The sequence below is a fragment of the Amblyraja radiata genome, chromosome 1 (assembly GCF_010909765.2).
Source record: "Amblyraja radiata isolate CabotCenter1 chromosome 1, sAmbRad1.1.pri, whole genome shotgun sequence".
NCBI lineage: Eukaryota > Metazoa > Chordata > Chondrichthyes > Rajiformes > Rajidae > Amblyraja > Amblyraja radiata.
This window is the reverse complement of record NC_045956.1, coordinates 133,483,240-133,495,533: the sequence shown is the minus strand read 5'-3', so window position 1 is coordinate 133,495,533 and position 12,294 is coordinate 133,483,240. Positions and strand designations below refer to the sequence as shown.

Sequence of the window (12,294 nt, the reverse complement as noted above, 5' to 3'; positions counted from 1 at the left end):
CGGAGCTAGCTCCGGGTCTCCGCTCGGAGCTAGCTCTCGGGTCTCCGCTCGGAGCTAGCTCTCGGGTCTCCGCTCGGCGCTAGCTCTCGGGTCTCCGCTCGGCGCTAGCTCTCGGGTCTCCGCTCGGCGCTAGCTCTCGGGTCTCCGCTCGGAGCTAGCTCTCGGGTCTCCGCTCGGCGCTAGCTCTCGGGTCTCCGCTCGGAGCTAGCTCTCGGGTCTCCGCTCGGAGCTAGCTCTCGGGTCTCCGCTCGGCGCTAGCTCTCGGGTCTCCGCTCGGCGCTAGCTCTCGGGTCTCCGCTCGGCGCTAGCTCTTGGGTCTCCGCTCGGCGCTAGCTATCGGCTCGTCGCTAGCTCCCGGGTCGGGTCGCGGGTCTCCGCTCGGCCGAGCGCTTCATCGGCCGTGGTTGTGCGCATGTGCTGCCCTGCACATGAGCACTGCCACGGCAACTGGTCGGCGTCGGCCACTTTCTCCCTCCCTTTGCATTGTGGGAGCTCTGGCCGCCATTGCTGTCCGGTCGCTGCCTCACCGCGACCGCTGAAAAACAACTTAGAATCACTCTCTGCAGTAACTCCCTGGAGTAACTTTTGCTTCTTGGTTTTCTGATCCTCCAAAAATATTCGAAATGGAATTTAAATTGGTGGACCCACCACCACCAAACTCCAAACTCTGAAAAATAACAGCCTATTGCATTTTATCTGTTTATTTATTGTGTGTATATATATGGTCTATGGTATATAGACACACTGAACCTTTATCTCCTGTTCTGTATTATGTTTACATATTCTGTTGTGCTGCAGCAAGCAAGAATTTCATTGCCCTATCTGGGACACATGACAATAAAACTCTCTTGACTCTTGACTTGGACTTAAGCAAAAAAGGGTTCTTGGGAAAAAAAAAGCTACCTTAAATTTAGTTGCGTCTGGTTGGTACCTATGGAAGGGTGAAGACTATTCCATGCTTTAATTGTGCGGGGGAACTCCATGGAGCAGCCAGCATCTCTGGATAGAAAAAATTGGGCGATGTTTCAGGTAGAAACCCTTCTTTTCATTTCCTCTGGTTTTAGTGTTTTTAGTTTAATTTAAAGATACAGCTTGGAAACAGGCCCTTCGGCCCACCGAGTCCACGCCGACCACCGATCACCCCTACTCTAGTTCTATCCCACACATCAGCGACGTAAGTCAAAAGTGTTTTATTCTCTCACGTCCCAGTTAGAACAATGAAATCCTTACTTGCAGCAGCACAACAGAATATGGAAACATAGTACTCTGTAAACAATGTTATAAACGAGAAAACAAAACTCCATACAGACAGCACCCATATTCAGGATCAATTCCAGGTCGCTGGCAATTTTAGGCAGCAACTTTATGGCCAACATACTGCTCCAATAGTCTTGAACTAAATTAAAACATACAGTAAAGGGGGACATAGCGTCACTTAGAGATTTAAGACTGAAAATGGATAGTTTCTTTGTTTTAGTAACCAAAGTTATCAACGTATATTTTTTTGTGTGTTGGAAAATAAAATATAGTGGCACAGCTGGTGGACTTGCTGCCTCACTCGCCAGAGATCTGTGTTCGATCCTGTTCTCAGGCACTGTCTGTGTTGAATTTGCACATTCTCCCTGCAAGCATATGGGTTTCCTCCCACATCCCAAAGACGCATTGGCTTTGTAGGTTAACTTGTCTCTGTAAAATTGCCCCTAATGTGCAGGGAGTGGGTGAGGAAAGTGGGATAACAGAACTTGTGTGAATGGGTAGACGAAAATGTTGGAGAAACTCAGCAGGTGAGGCAGCATCTATGGGGCGAAGGAAATAGGCGATGTTTCGGGTCGAGACCCTTCTTCAGACTGATGTCGGGAGGGATGGGGGGGCGGGAAAAAGAAAGGAAGAGGCGGAGACAGTAGGCTGTGGGAGAGCTGGGAATGGGAGGGGAAGGAGGGAGAAAGCAAGGACTACCTGAAATTGGAGAAGCCAATGTTCATACTGCTGGGGTGTAAACTACCCAAGCAAAATATGAGGTGCTGTACCTCCAATTTGCAGTGGGCCTCACTCTGGCCATGGAGGAGGCCCAGGACAGAAAGGTCGGATTCGGAATGAAAGGGGGAGTTGAAGTGCTGAGCCACCGGGAGATCAGGTTGGTTATTGCGAACTGAGTGGAGGTGCTGTGCGAAGCGATCGCCAAGCCTGCGCTTGGTCTCACCGAGATTGATCATACGCTGAATAACCATATTTTGTTTGGAAGTGGAAAGAGATAATAGAAATTGCATTCATTGCAACGTGTAAAAAGAGATGAGATACTGCATTGTAATTTTGCTGCATGTCATTGTGGTATATCATGTCTTGATTAGTGAATATGTTTAGTTTGTGACTTTATTTGAAGCAGAAATAATATGTGAATGCTTCATTGACCATAATTCCGACTGGTGACTACGCACTTCGTCCGAGCACATTATCGCACACGTCATGCAAGGCGTCTTAAATGACCACCTAAACTGTGATTTGGCAACCTAAAAAGCTGCCGAGGTTGCCCGGCTGGCAACAGGGAAAAAAAGTTAAGCGAGAGCCCTGTACTCCCACCCAGATTTGTGTGATGTATAAACTTGAAAATGTTGCTTTTAAACCAAAGTCCTTGATAAATATCATTAAGGTAATCTCCTTTGCCAAAGTGATCATACCCTCAATTCCCTACATATATGAGCCAATCCAAAAGCCTCTCGTTTCTCGTTTGCTTCTCGTTTAAATTTTGCACCCGTCTTCGAGTTCTGCAATTTTTGTCTTTTTCAGTTGTTGATATTTCCATACGAGGATAAAGGTTCTAACTGTGCACCCAATCCATGACTCATAATTTAATATCAGGTCTCTCCTCAATCTCTGGCATTCCAGAGGAAACTGTCCCAGTCTGTCCAACCTCTAGCGGGGAACTATGGACTTGGACCCCAAGATCCTTCTGCACCTTAATGCTACCAAGGGTATTACTATTAATTCTCTACTGTCCCCTTACATTTGACCTCCCAAAGTGCAACACTTCATACCTGCTCGGATCAAACTTTTCCACCCATTTATGTAGGTGATCTATATCCCGCCATACACTTTGACAGCAATCCTCACAATCTGCAACACCAGGAATATTGGTGTCATCTGCAAACATACCAACCAACCCAGATACATTTATTTTCAAGTCATTTAGATATATAGCTCCCAGCGTAGATCTCTGCAGAACTCCATTGGTCGCACACTACCAGCAGGAATGTTGTCTTTCCAGAACAACCCTCCTTCTTCTATTGGTAAGCAAGTTCAGAATCAATATGACCAAGTCGCATGCCTATAACCTAATGGACATTTCAGATGCCTTACTAAAATCTACGCTGCCGTACCTCATCGATCACCTCCTCAAACAAACTCCATCAAGTTAGTAAATCACGACCTGCCATGTACAAAGAGATGCTGATTCTCCCTAATTAACCCATGTGTAGGAAGGATGCAGATGCTGGTTTAAACCGAAGATAGACACAAAATGCTGGAGTAACTCAGTGGGACAGGCAGCATCTCTGGAGAGAAGGAATGGGTGACATTTTGAGTCGAGACCCGAAACGTCCCCCATTCCTTCTCTCCAGAGATGCTGCATGCCTAGCTGAGTTATTCCAGCATTTTGTGCCTAATTAACCCATTCTCTTCCAAATAGTAATCCTAGCATGATGTATCTGCTCCAATAGCTGTCCTACCACTGATGTGAGGCTCACCAGTCTATAATTACCTTGATTCTCCTCTTCTGAAAGAAAGGGACAACATTAGTTGCTCTCCAGTCCTCCAGGACCTTGTCTTTGGTTAGAGGAGGTGCACTCAATAAACTAGGATAGATCCCATCGGCCCTAGGGATTCATCCACCTTATTGCTCCTCAACAGTCCCATCACCATCTCCTTGACTTCCAACTGCTCTTGCATATTAGTATTCTCCAAACTGATTTCAGTGTCCTCCTTGGTGAATACAGATATGAAGTACTTGTTTAGTTCCTCTAACTCCACCACAAATCCCCTCCTTAATCCTTGAGCAGTCCCACCATTTCGAGCCTGCCCCTTTTTGTTTTTAATACAGGTACAAAAAGCCTTGGGATTTTCTTTAATCCAAACTGCAAAGCCATTTTGTGGCCCCTTTTGGCCCTTCAAATGGCCCGTTTGAGTTTAGTTGGTTTAGGGATACAGTGTGGAAACAAGCCCTACAGAAGCCAATTAAGCTACAAACCTGCACCTCTTTGGAACGTGGGAGGAAACCAAAGCACCCGGAGAAAACCCACGTGGTCACAGGAAGAATGTACAAACCCTTTACACACAACAACCGTACTCAGGATCGAGCCAGGGTCTCTGGAGCTGTGAGGCTGCAGCTCTACCGCTGCACCACTATGCTGCCCACAAAGTAGTTATTTCCTACTTGCTTTATATTCCTCAAATGCCACATCTGATTTAATCTTCTTGAACCTTGCATATACCTTTTTTCCTTTTTAATCAAATTTACAACCTCTTTGGTCATCCAAGGTTCCTTTACCTTGCAATCATCATCAATCCTCCAAACTGTAACATTGAAGTTTGAACAACTGGCCTTTAAATGACTCCCACATGTTAGATGCTGTCTTACCCAATAACTACTGCTCCCAATTTACTCTTCCTAGCTACTGTCCAACAACTTTGTAATCTGCCCTGTTCCAATTTAGTATCTTCCTCCCAGGTCCAGACTTATCCCTATTCAAGACAATCTTAAAACATATGGAGTTGCGATCACTATCCCCAAAATGGTTTCCCACTGAAAGACCAGTTAACTGGCCAGGCTTGTTTCACAAGGTCAAGTATGGTGCCTCTTCGAGTTGTTCATTCTTACATTTTGTTTCCTGTCTGCCAAACAATTTTCTATTCATAGTAGACCGCAACCAATCCTATGTGCTTTAATTTTGCACACTTATTATAAAAGCTTTCTGAAAGTCCTGGTGCAGAGTATCTGATTTCCTCCCTCATCCACTCTAAAATGTTTGAATATTTGCAACACTCCCACAATATCCTTTTGAGGTGTATTTCTGCTATTGATCTCCTCATGGAAATCTGTCCATTGATGTAGAGTTATTACTTGGAGAATTTCAAGGAAGCATCAAAATGAGGGCCCAATTTCCAGGTCATGCTGATTTTGTTTTTTCCTTACACAGTCTCTACTGTCTGCAAATAGAGAGCACTATTTATGAGACTGGCTATCTTCTAAGTGTTGTCACAGTTGTGTCCTGTGAAAAGCATGGGTAGCAGTGACATCTGTTTTCATGCTAGCAAATGAAATTTATTTGCTGCTTCTGATAATCGTAATAGACATGTGAAGTATGAGATCCATCCCATTTTGAATGCAATTCTACTTTGAGCTTAAAGGTTTGCATAAGCTCTTGGAATGTCATCGCTGTAAGATTAAAATATTAGCTCTTGGGGATGAAAACAACCTACATTTAAACACAAACGATTGGTTCTCCAAAAGTACCAATAAATATGTATAACCGTTAATGATTTAAATCTCATTTTGCAGTTAAACAATGCTCAGTTGTCCCACTTGTGTCCCCTGCAGAAAATAAATGTTCTTGCATTCCTGTACAGATATTTGTATTTCAGACCATACTGATTGTTCTTTACTTTTCAGTACCAACAGAATATCATTGGTGATCTACTTTGGGCTGACAGTCATTACACAAATATCTAATGCCAGAAGGCATAGCTTTAAGATAAGAGGGGCAACGTTTAAAGGAGGGCACTGGGTGGTGTGTGCCTGGAACTCGCTACCAGGGGTGGTTGAGGCAGATATGATAATGGCATTGAAGAGACTTTTGATAGGACTATGGATATGCAGGGAATGGATGGTTATGGCTCACGTGCAGGCAGAAATGAGGCATCGTGTTCAGCACAGATATTGTGAGCCGAAGGGCCTGCTCCAGTGTTGTACTGTTCTGTGTCTTATGCAAGCTAACAAATTGTACTTCTTCGTATCGAGTCCACACACAAGATTAGAAGTTGTTCAGCCAGATCTGAACACACTTCTCGGCATCTGCATACAATGGTGTCTGTCTTGCGCTTCTTGTGCTTCATGTGCGTGGTGGTGGAAAGATTGGTGAAAACAGAGCCACGACGTGAACGCTCTTTCCTTGACCCCAACAAATTGTTAAAAGACACTTACTCTTTGACCTAGTTTAAAAAAGACATTGGGAAACAATAAATGTTACTCCTGTGGTTTAGATGGAGGAAACATAACTGGATCTAAAGGGGGTGATGGAGAGTTGTAAAGCAAGTTATTGAATAAAAGGAAGCTTCTCAATTTTTAAAGATTGTGGTAGTTATTTGCCATAGATATTAAAGATCTGGGTTTGGAAAGGAGATAGCTAAATTTGCTGTTACTAAAAAGCATGTAATCAACAATTTGCTGTTGCAATGAAATTTGGGAGGAAATGTATTGCATTTTTTACAATGGCTTATTCTATATATTTTTTAAAGATACTTCAATTATTAAAGCAGGAGTCGGCAACCTTGTTCTGCATAGGGGCCAGGACACATGTTTGTGAGCGGATGGCGGGCCACATCTATCACCATCATGTGACACTTGGAATTGTTTTTCGCATTAGTTTTCACATATTTTTCAAATGGTTTTCTGCAGTTCCCACGTCCCTTGCGTGCCCCGGGACTGGCTGCAGTTCTCAGGTCGGCTCGCCTGCCCCGGGACTGGCTATAGCACCCATGTCGCCTGCGTGCCCCGGGACGAGCTGCAGTTCCCAGATCAGTTTACGTCCCTGCGACTGGCTGCAGTTTCCAGATCAGCTTGCGTCCCCGGGACTGGCTGTAGTGCCCAGGTCGCCTGCATGCCCCGGGACTAGCTGCAGTTCCCTGATCAGCTCGCGTCCTCTGGACTGGCTACAACTAATTGAAACAAAAATACGCCTGCGGGCCGGATGATTTCAGGTTACGGGCCGGATCTGGGCCGTAGGTTGCCTGTGTTAAAGCAACATATATGTTAGATTTTATGTAATGAGATTATCAGAAATACGCGCCTATCCCCACCATCGCTGCCTCAGCTCCCACAATTCACTACACAGTCAATCTAAATGCTACTACTGGACTTCTGTTGTGCTAATGTAATGGAGTGATTTATATTTACATAATTAATACTTACAGCTGAGAAATTGCAGCAGATATCATTTTATAGATCACTGTTAGCCTTGAATAGTTTTAATTTTTTGGCTGAAATTGTACATGCAATTTTTTAAATGTTAATTTTAGACTATTTTCAGTATTGATAAAAAATGGATTGATTCCTTTGTTACAGAACCATATGGAGATAAACATAGAAACATAGAAAATAGGTGCAGGAGTAGGCCATTCGGCCCTTCGAGCCTGCACCGCCATTCAATATGATCATGGCTGATCATCCAACTCAGTATCCTGTACTTGCCTTCTCTCCATACCCGCTGATCCCTTTAGCCACAAGGGCCACATCTAACTCCCTCTTAAATATAACGTGGTTAGTTAACAATGTTATCAAAATCAAATGGTATTTCTGGTAAAAATGAAGAGACACAGATGGTCGTTGTCTCAGTGGTATTTAAAAAAAATATTTTAAAGTTTTAATTTTGTATAGAAATTTATGGTAGGTATATTTAAGTATTTATCAATCCACAGATGGATTATTGTATGTTTATATTCATCCAGGGATATTTAAAACCGTATTTACTTTACTTGGAATTAAACATGATATTAGAGGCACCGTTAATGACACCAAGTAATAGGCAAATAAAAGGCAATTGTGACACAATCCAAACCAGATCACAATTTATCAGAGAGCTAAACAGTTCTACTGTGAACAAATCAACATAATTTTAACCCTGGGGACCAGTAAAGCTGAAGGTAGCAAGGCATAAATCAGCAATGCATTAAATCTTGTTATAGCACACCAAGCACTTAACCATATACTTGCAGTTGATAGGCCATAATAGTCAAATGGGAACAATTTGTTTTTAAATTGAACAGTGGAAACAAATTGTACAGACGCTGTTGCTGTTTAACAGATGTAAGAGAATGCCTTTTTCGAGGTTGCTTTTGGCTGCACATTGCATAATTTTGGAAGCATGGTCAAAGTGTTTTTGCCAGGCACCATTTAACTAAAAGAAGCTTGAGAGTTGCATCTTTTTGTTATCCTTTTCAATAGTATTACCATTACGTGAAACAGGGTGATGACACCGTCAGCTGTGGATGCCAAGGAATTGGGTATTTTTAAAGAAGAGATTGTTAAATTGTTGATTTGTGAAGGCGTTGACAGCAGGGGAATGGGGTTGAGAGGGAAAGATAGATCAGCCATGATCGAAAGGCAGAGTGCACTCAATCGGCCGAAAGGCTCAATTCTGCTCCTGTGTTTTATGATCTGATGATCTAATTATTTCAGAAAATGCTAAATGTCGAATTGACAAAATGAAAATCATTGCTTTTGTCTGAAAATTGGAAAGATGTTTGCGATATAAATTTGTGGGGAGAACATATTTTGGGTTTCAAATATATTAATGTTTTTGTGGTACAAAATGCATCAAACTGTTTTTTTTTCTTAAAAAGGATGTGCCCAAATATTTAGTTACTGGTTGAAGATGACGTTTTGTTCAATAGAAGACTAAAAGGTGTTCTTTTGAGAATTGGATTTTATACTTCAACTTCTCAATGAGCTGCTTGGACTTTAATACCAGGATTTCCACCAAAATTACAGTCAGTCTGTTATCTTGATAGAAAATCTGTTGTTTTGGGGTTATGAGCATGATTCAGTTATAGGTGTTTGGAATTGTTCAAATATCTGTACAATACAATAAAAATAAGAGCCACTGGATTATTGAAATCAAGAACAACGGATTGTAAATTTATATTTAAGACTAAAGGTTCATATTAACTGAAAAATCATGTACTGAATATATATGCAAAAATATAAGGCTGGAGGAATTCCGCAGGTCAGGCAGCATCCATGGATGGAATGGATCGATGTTTGGATTGGGATTCTACTCGGATTAATGGAAGAGGGGGAGAAAGCTGGCAAAGGTGGGGCTGAGGTAAAACCTGACAAGTGATAGGTAGGTGGGTTTGTTGTTGGCAGATGGAAGGTAAAAAAGGCAAAGGCAAGAGGTGAAAAAGGTGCCAGATAAGGAAAGAGGAGAAGTAAAATGTAAGGCTGGGGGGAGGGATATGAGACAGGGTAACTAAGGTGGTGGGAGAAATGCAGGCGCACTGGGGTGGAGTTGGGGCAGGTGGAAAGGGAACAGGGTAAGGAAGTTGGTTCTTTTCAAGAATTCAATTTTATACCAATGAATTAAACTATCCAGGTGGAATTATAGGTGCTATTCTTCCAGATTGCACGTGGCCCCACTCAGGCAACAGAGGAGGCCAAGGACAGAAAGGTGGTCCTCTTCTTTTATTATCCAACGCCCATTTTGTCTCCTTTTCACCTCCAAACCCACCCTATCCCACTTTTCTTTTTCAGCTATTTCCTCTTATTCCTTGAGTTTGAAGAAAGATCACGGTCCAAAACATCATCAGTCCATTCCCTCCTCAGAAGCTGCCTGACCCATTGAGTTCATGCAGCAGTTTGTGTTTTTACTCTCTATTAGTGCTATGTAATTGTTTCATCTTTTCTTGGTAAAAGTTTAATTAAGCAACCTCTAGTGCTGACATTCATGATTATTGCACAGTTGCTTTGTTTTATATCTGAATTGCAAATCCTTTGAAATAATGATTCTTGGAGTTAATAATTTTTTTCCCCTTTTTCCCCTCTACCTTTCCTTCTTGTAGTTAAGAAAGCCAGCCTCAGAGGATCTCCAGGTAAGATTCCAGTACTGAATTAAGAATAACTGTTATAGTACATTCGTATAGAAGTGAATGACTAACTAGTGACCCGAATGTTCACAGTGTGAATATATTCAATAAGATTTGTATAAGGTGAAATGCAAGATTTTATTTTGAAGGCGTGATTCTTGCATTTATAACTATGCAACAATTAGCTTGGAATATGTTTCCACTTTAAAAAAAAAAAGAGATCAAATAGTCTGTTATATTACCACAGTGCAGTGTCTCATTCAATGGTATTTAATGACAATAACATTAATTCACAAATTTTAATTACCAACTTCTTGAAAGGAGGGTGAATGAAAGGTTGATATTTCCACGTGTTCACGTTGGTATTTGGTATTTTGCTGCTATTGTTTTATAACTGGAATTTTCTGGCTAAACCAGTTGAATTGCCATTAGTTATGTAATAAATACGATAATGTTAATCCTCAGCAAGTTGCTAACTACTTCTCTGCAAGTGTGTGGTTGTCTTGTAGAATAAATGGTGGGTTTTTGAAGTTGATAACTGTATAAATCCTGATACATCTTTTAATGTAGCATTTGCCTAACAATTAGGATTATGACAGTGACCCCAAAAGGCTGTCTGAATCTACAATTAAATTCTGGCAGGACTTCATCATTAGGAAGGAGGCAGTTCAGAAGAATACAGATGAGAATTTCCTATGTGGTGGGGATCATGACATTATATCAATAAGTTCCACACTATTCTATTTTCATTGTTTAATTTAAGGAAAGAGGGCTTGAGTGCCAATTCCTTAACCCCAGCATTGCAGAGGAACTCATGCTATCTGCTTTTACAGATTTGTTTAGGTTTATTATTGTCATGGAAATCAGCATACAGTGAATAGCTGTGATTTCCACATTATCCAGTCAAAACAGCTAATATACAAAAATACAATCAAGCCGACTCAAGTACTGTAGGAAAGATTGCAGAATACAGTTCAACATTGCTGTACACAGTTCGATGGACCATTGCCCACAATCAGACCCTATCTTGGCATATGCAAAGATAATTCAGAAGTCTGATAGCAGAGGGAAAGAAGCTGTTCTTGAGTCTGGTGGTGTGCACTGTCAAGCTTCTGCTCCTTTTACCCAATGGGAGCGGGGAGAAGGAATGATCGGGTGGGACAAGTCTTTGATTATGTTGGTTGATTTCCCTTCGCAACGTGAAGTGCAGATAGTCAATAGTGGAGAGTCTGGTCTTTATCATGGACTGGGCTACATCCATAACTGTGTGCAGCTTTTGTTGATTTGGACAGAGCTATTCACAAACCAAGCTGTGATGCAATCCAATAGAATATTTTCTGCAGTGCATCTGTAAAAGTTTGTAGGAGTCTGTGGAGACATGCCGCTTTGGTTGTCTCTTCCCCATGGTTGGTCTATGCCAGATTGTTGGCAATATTTAAGCCAAGGAACCTGAAGGCACTTCGCAAGAGTGCGGGTGGAGTGTACATGGTGTAGTTCCCCAAGGAAACAGTCAGCGGCTCCGCCATGTATTGTCGGAAATACTCCAGTGTCAGGTTGTTTGCTGCAATGGAAAGCACAGTGACCACAGATCAATAAAAGGCTTCCCGACGGGCTGCAGCTGTGGACTGGGAACGCGGCCTGATGCCTTTATCGAGGTGCCGCAGTCTCGATGCCTCCCAGACCATCGCGTAGAAGATCGGGTTGGGGCCCGGCCAGGGCCTCATCGGTCAGACGGAGGAGTCGGGCTTTGCAGGTTGGAGCCCGGGTCGGCGGAGCGGCAGGGAGCCGGTGGCTGGTTCCCGGGTCGACACCACGGAGGCGTGAAGTGGGCTGTTGACAGCGGTGAGGCCTCGGCGGCGGCAGCGGTGAGGCCTCGGCGGTGGTGAAGCGGTGGCAGCAGTGAAGCCTCGCGATGATGGGGCCTCGGAGGTGGTAAAGCCTTACGGCGGCGGCGATGCCACGCAGGTTGACCTGCGGTCGATGAGAGCGTGGAGGACCACCGTGAGGGGGGGGAGGGGAAGAACAATGGAGGACCCAGCATGGGGGGGGGCGCCTCGGGGGGAGGCAGGGGGGAGAACAATGGACAATTGTGGAGGGTGGGAGAACATTAGACAATGGGGACCCGCCGTGGGGGAGGGGCGGGGGGGGGGGGGGCAAAGTGGGGGGAGGAGATCAAAAGGGGGAGCCGGTGTGCTTTGTAACATTGTCAGCGCCATAGGTGGCTGCTATTTGTAAACTTTGAGTAGCAAGCAAGAAATTTCACTGTGCCTAGTCATATGTGATAATAAAGTATTCCATTTCATTTCTGTCGTGGCACCAATGAAGCTGATTGGAGCATTTACACCACCATGCTTCCTGAAGTCAGTAACTCGGTGCTTCATCTTTGCTGACATTCATGGAGCCGGTGTTGTCCTGATGCCATGTTACTACGCTCTCTGTCTC

At 43.4% G+C, this 12,294-nt stretch overlaps 1 protein-coding gene across 1 annotated transcript in view; it reads left to right on the top strand.

The window, feature by feature from the left end:
* Nucleotides 1–12,294, top strand: part of unc13b (unc-13 homolog B) — a 404,018-nt gene that overhangs the window by 34,947 nt on the left and 356,777 nt on the right. Inside the window, exon 2 of the mRNA XM_033037251.1 lies at nucleotides 9,829–9,858. Within this exon, the coding sequence (XP_032893142.1) occupies nucleotides 9,829–9,858 (30 nt within the window). The remainder of the gene's footprint in view (nucleotides 1–9,828; nucleotides 9,859–12,294) is intronic.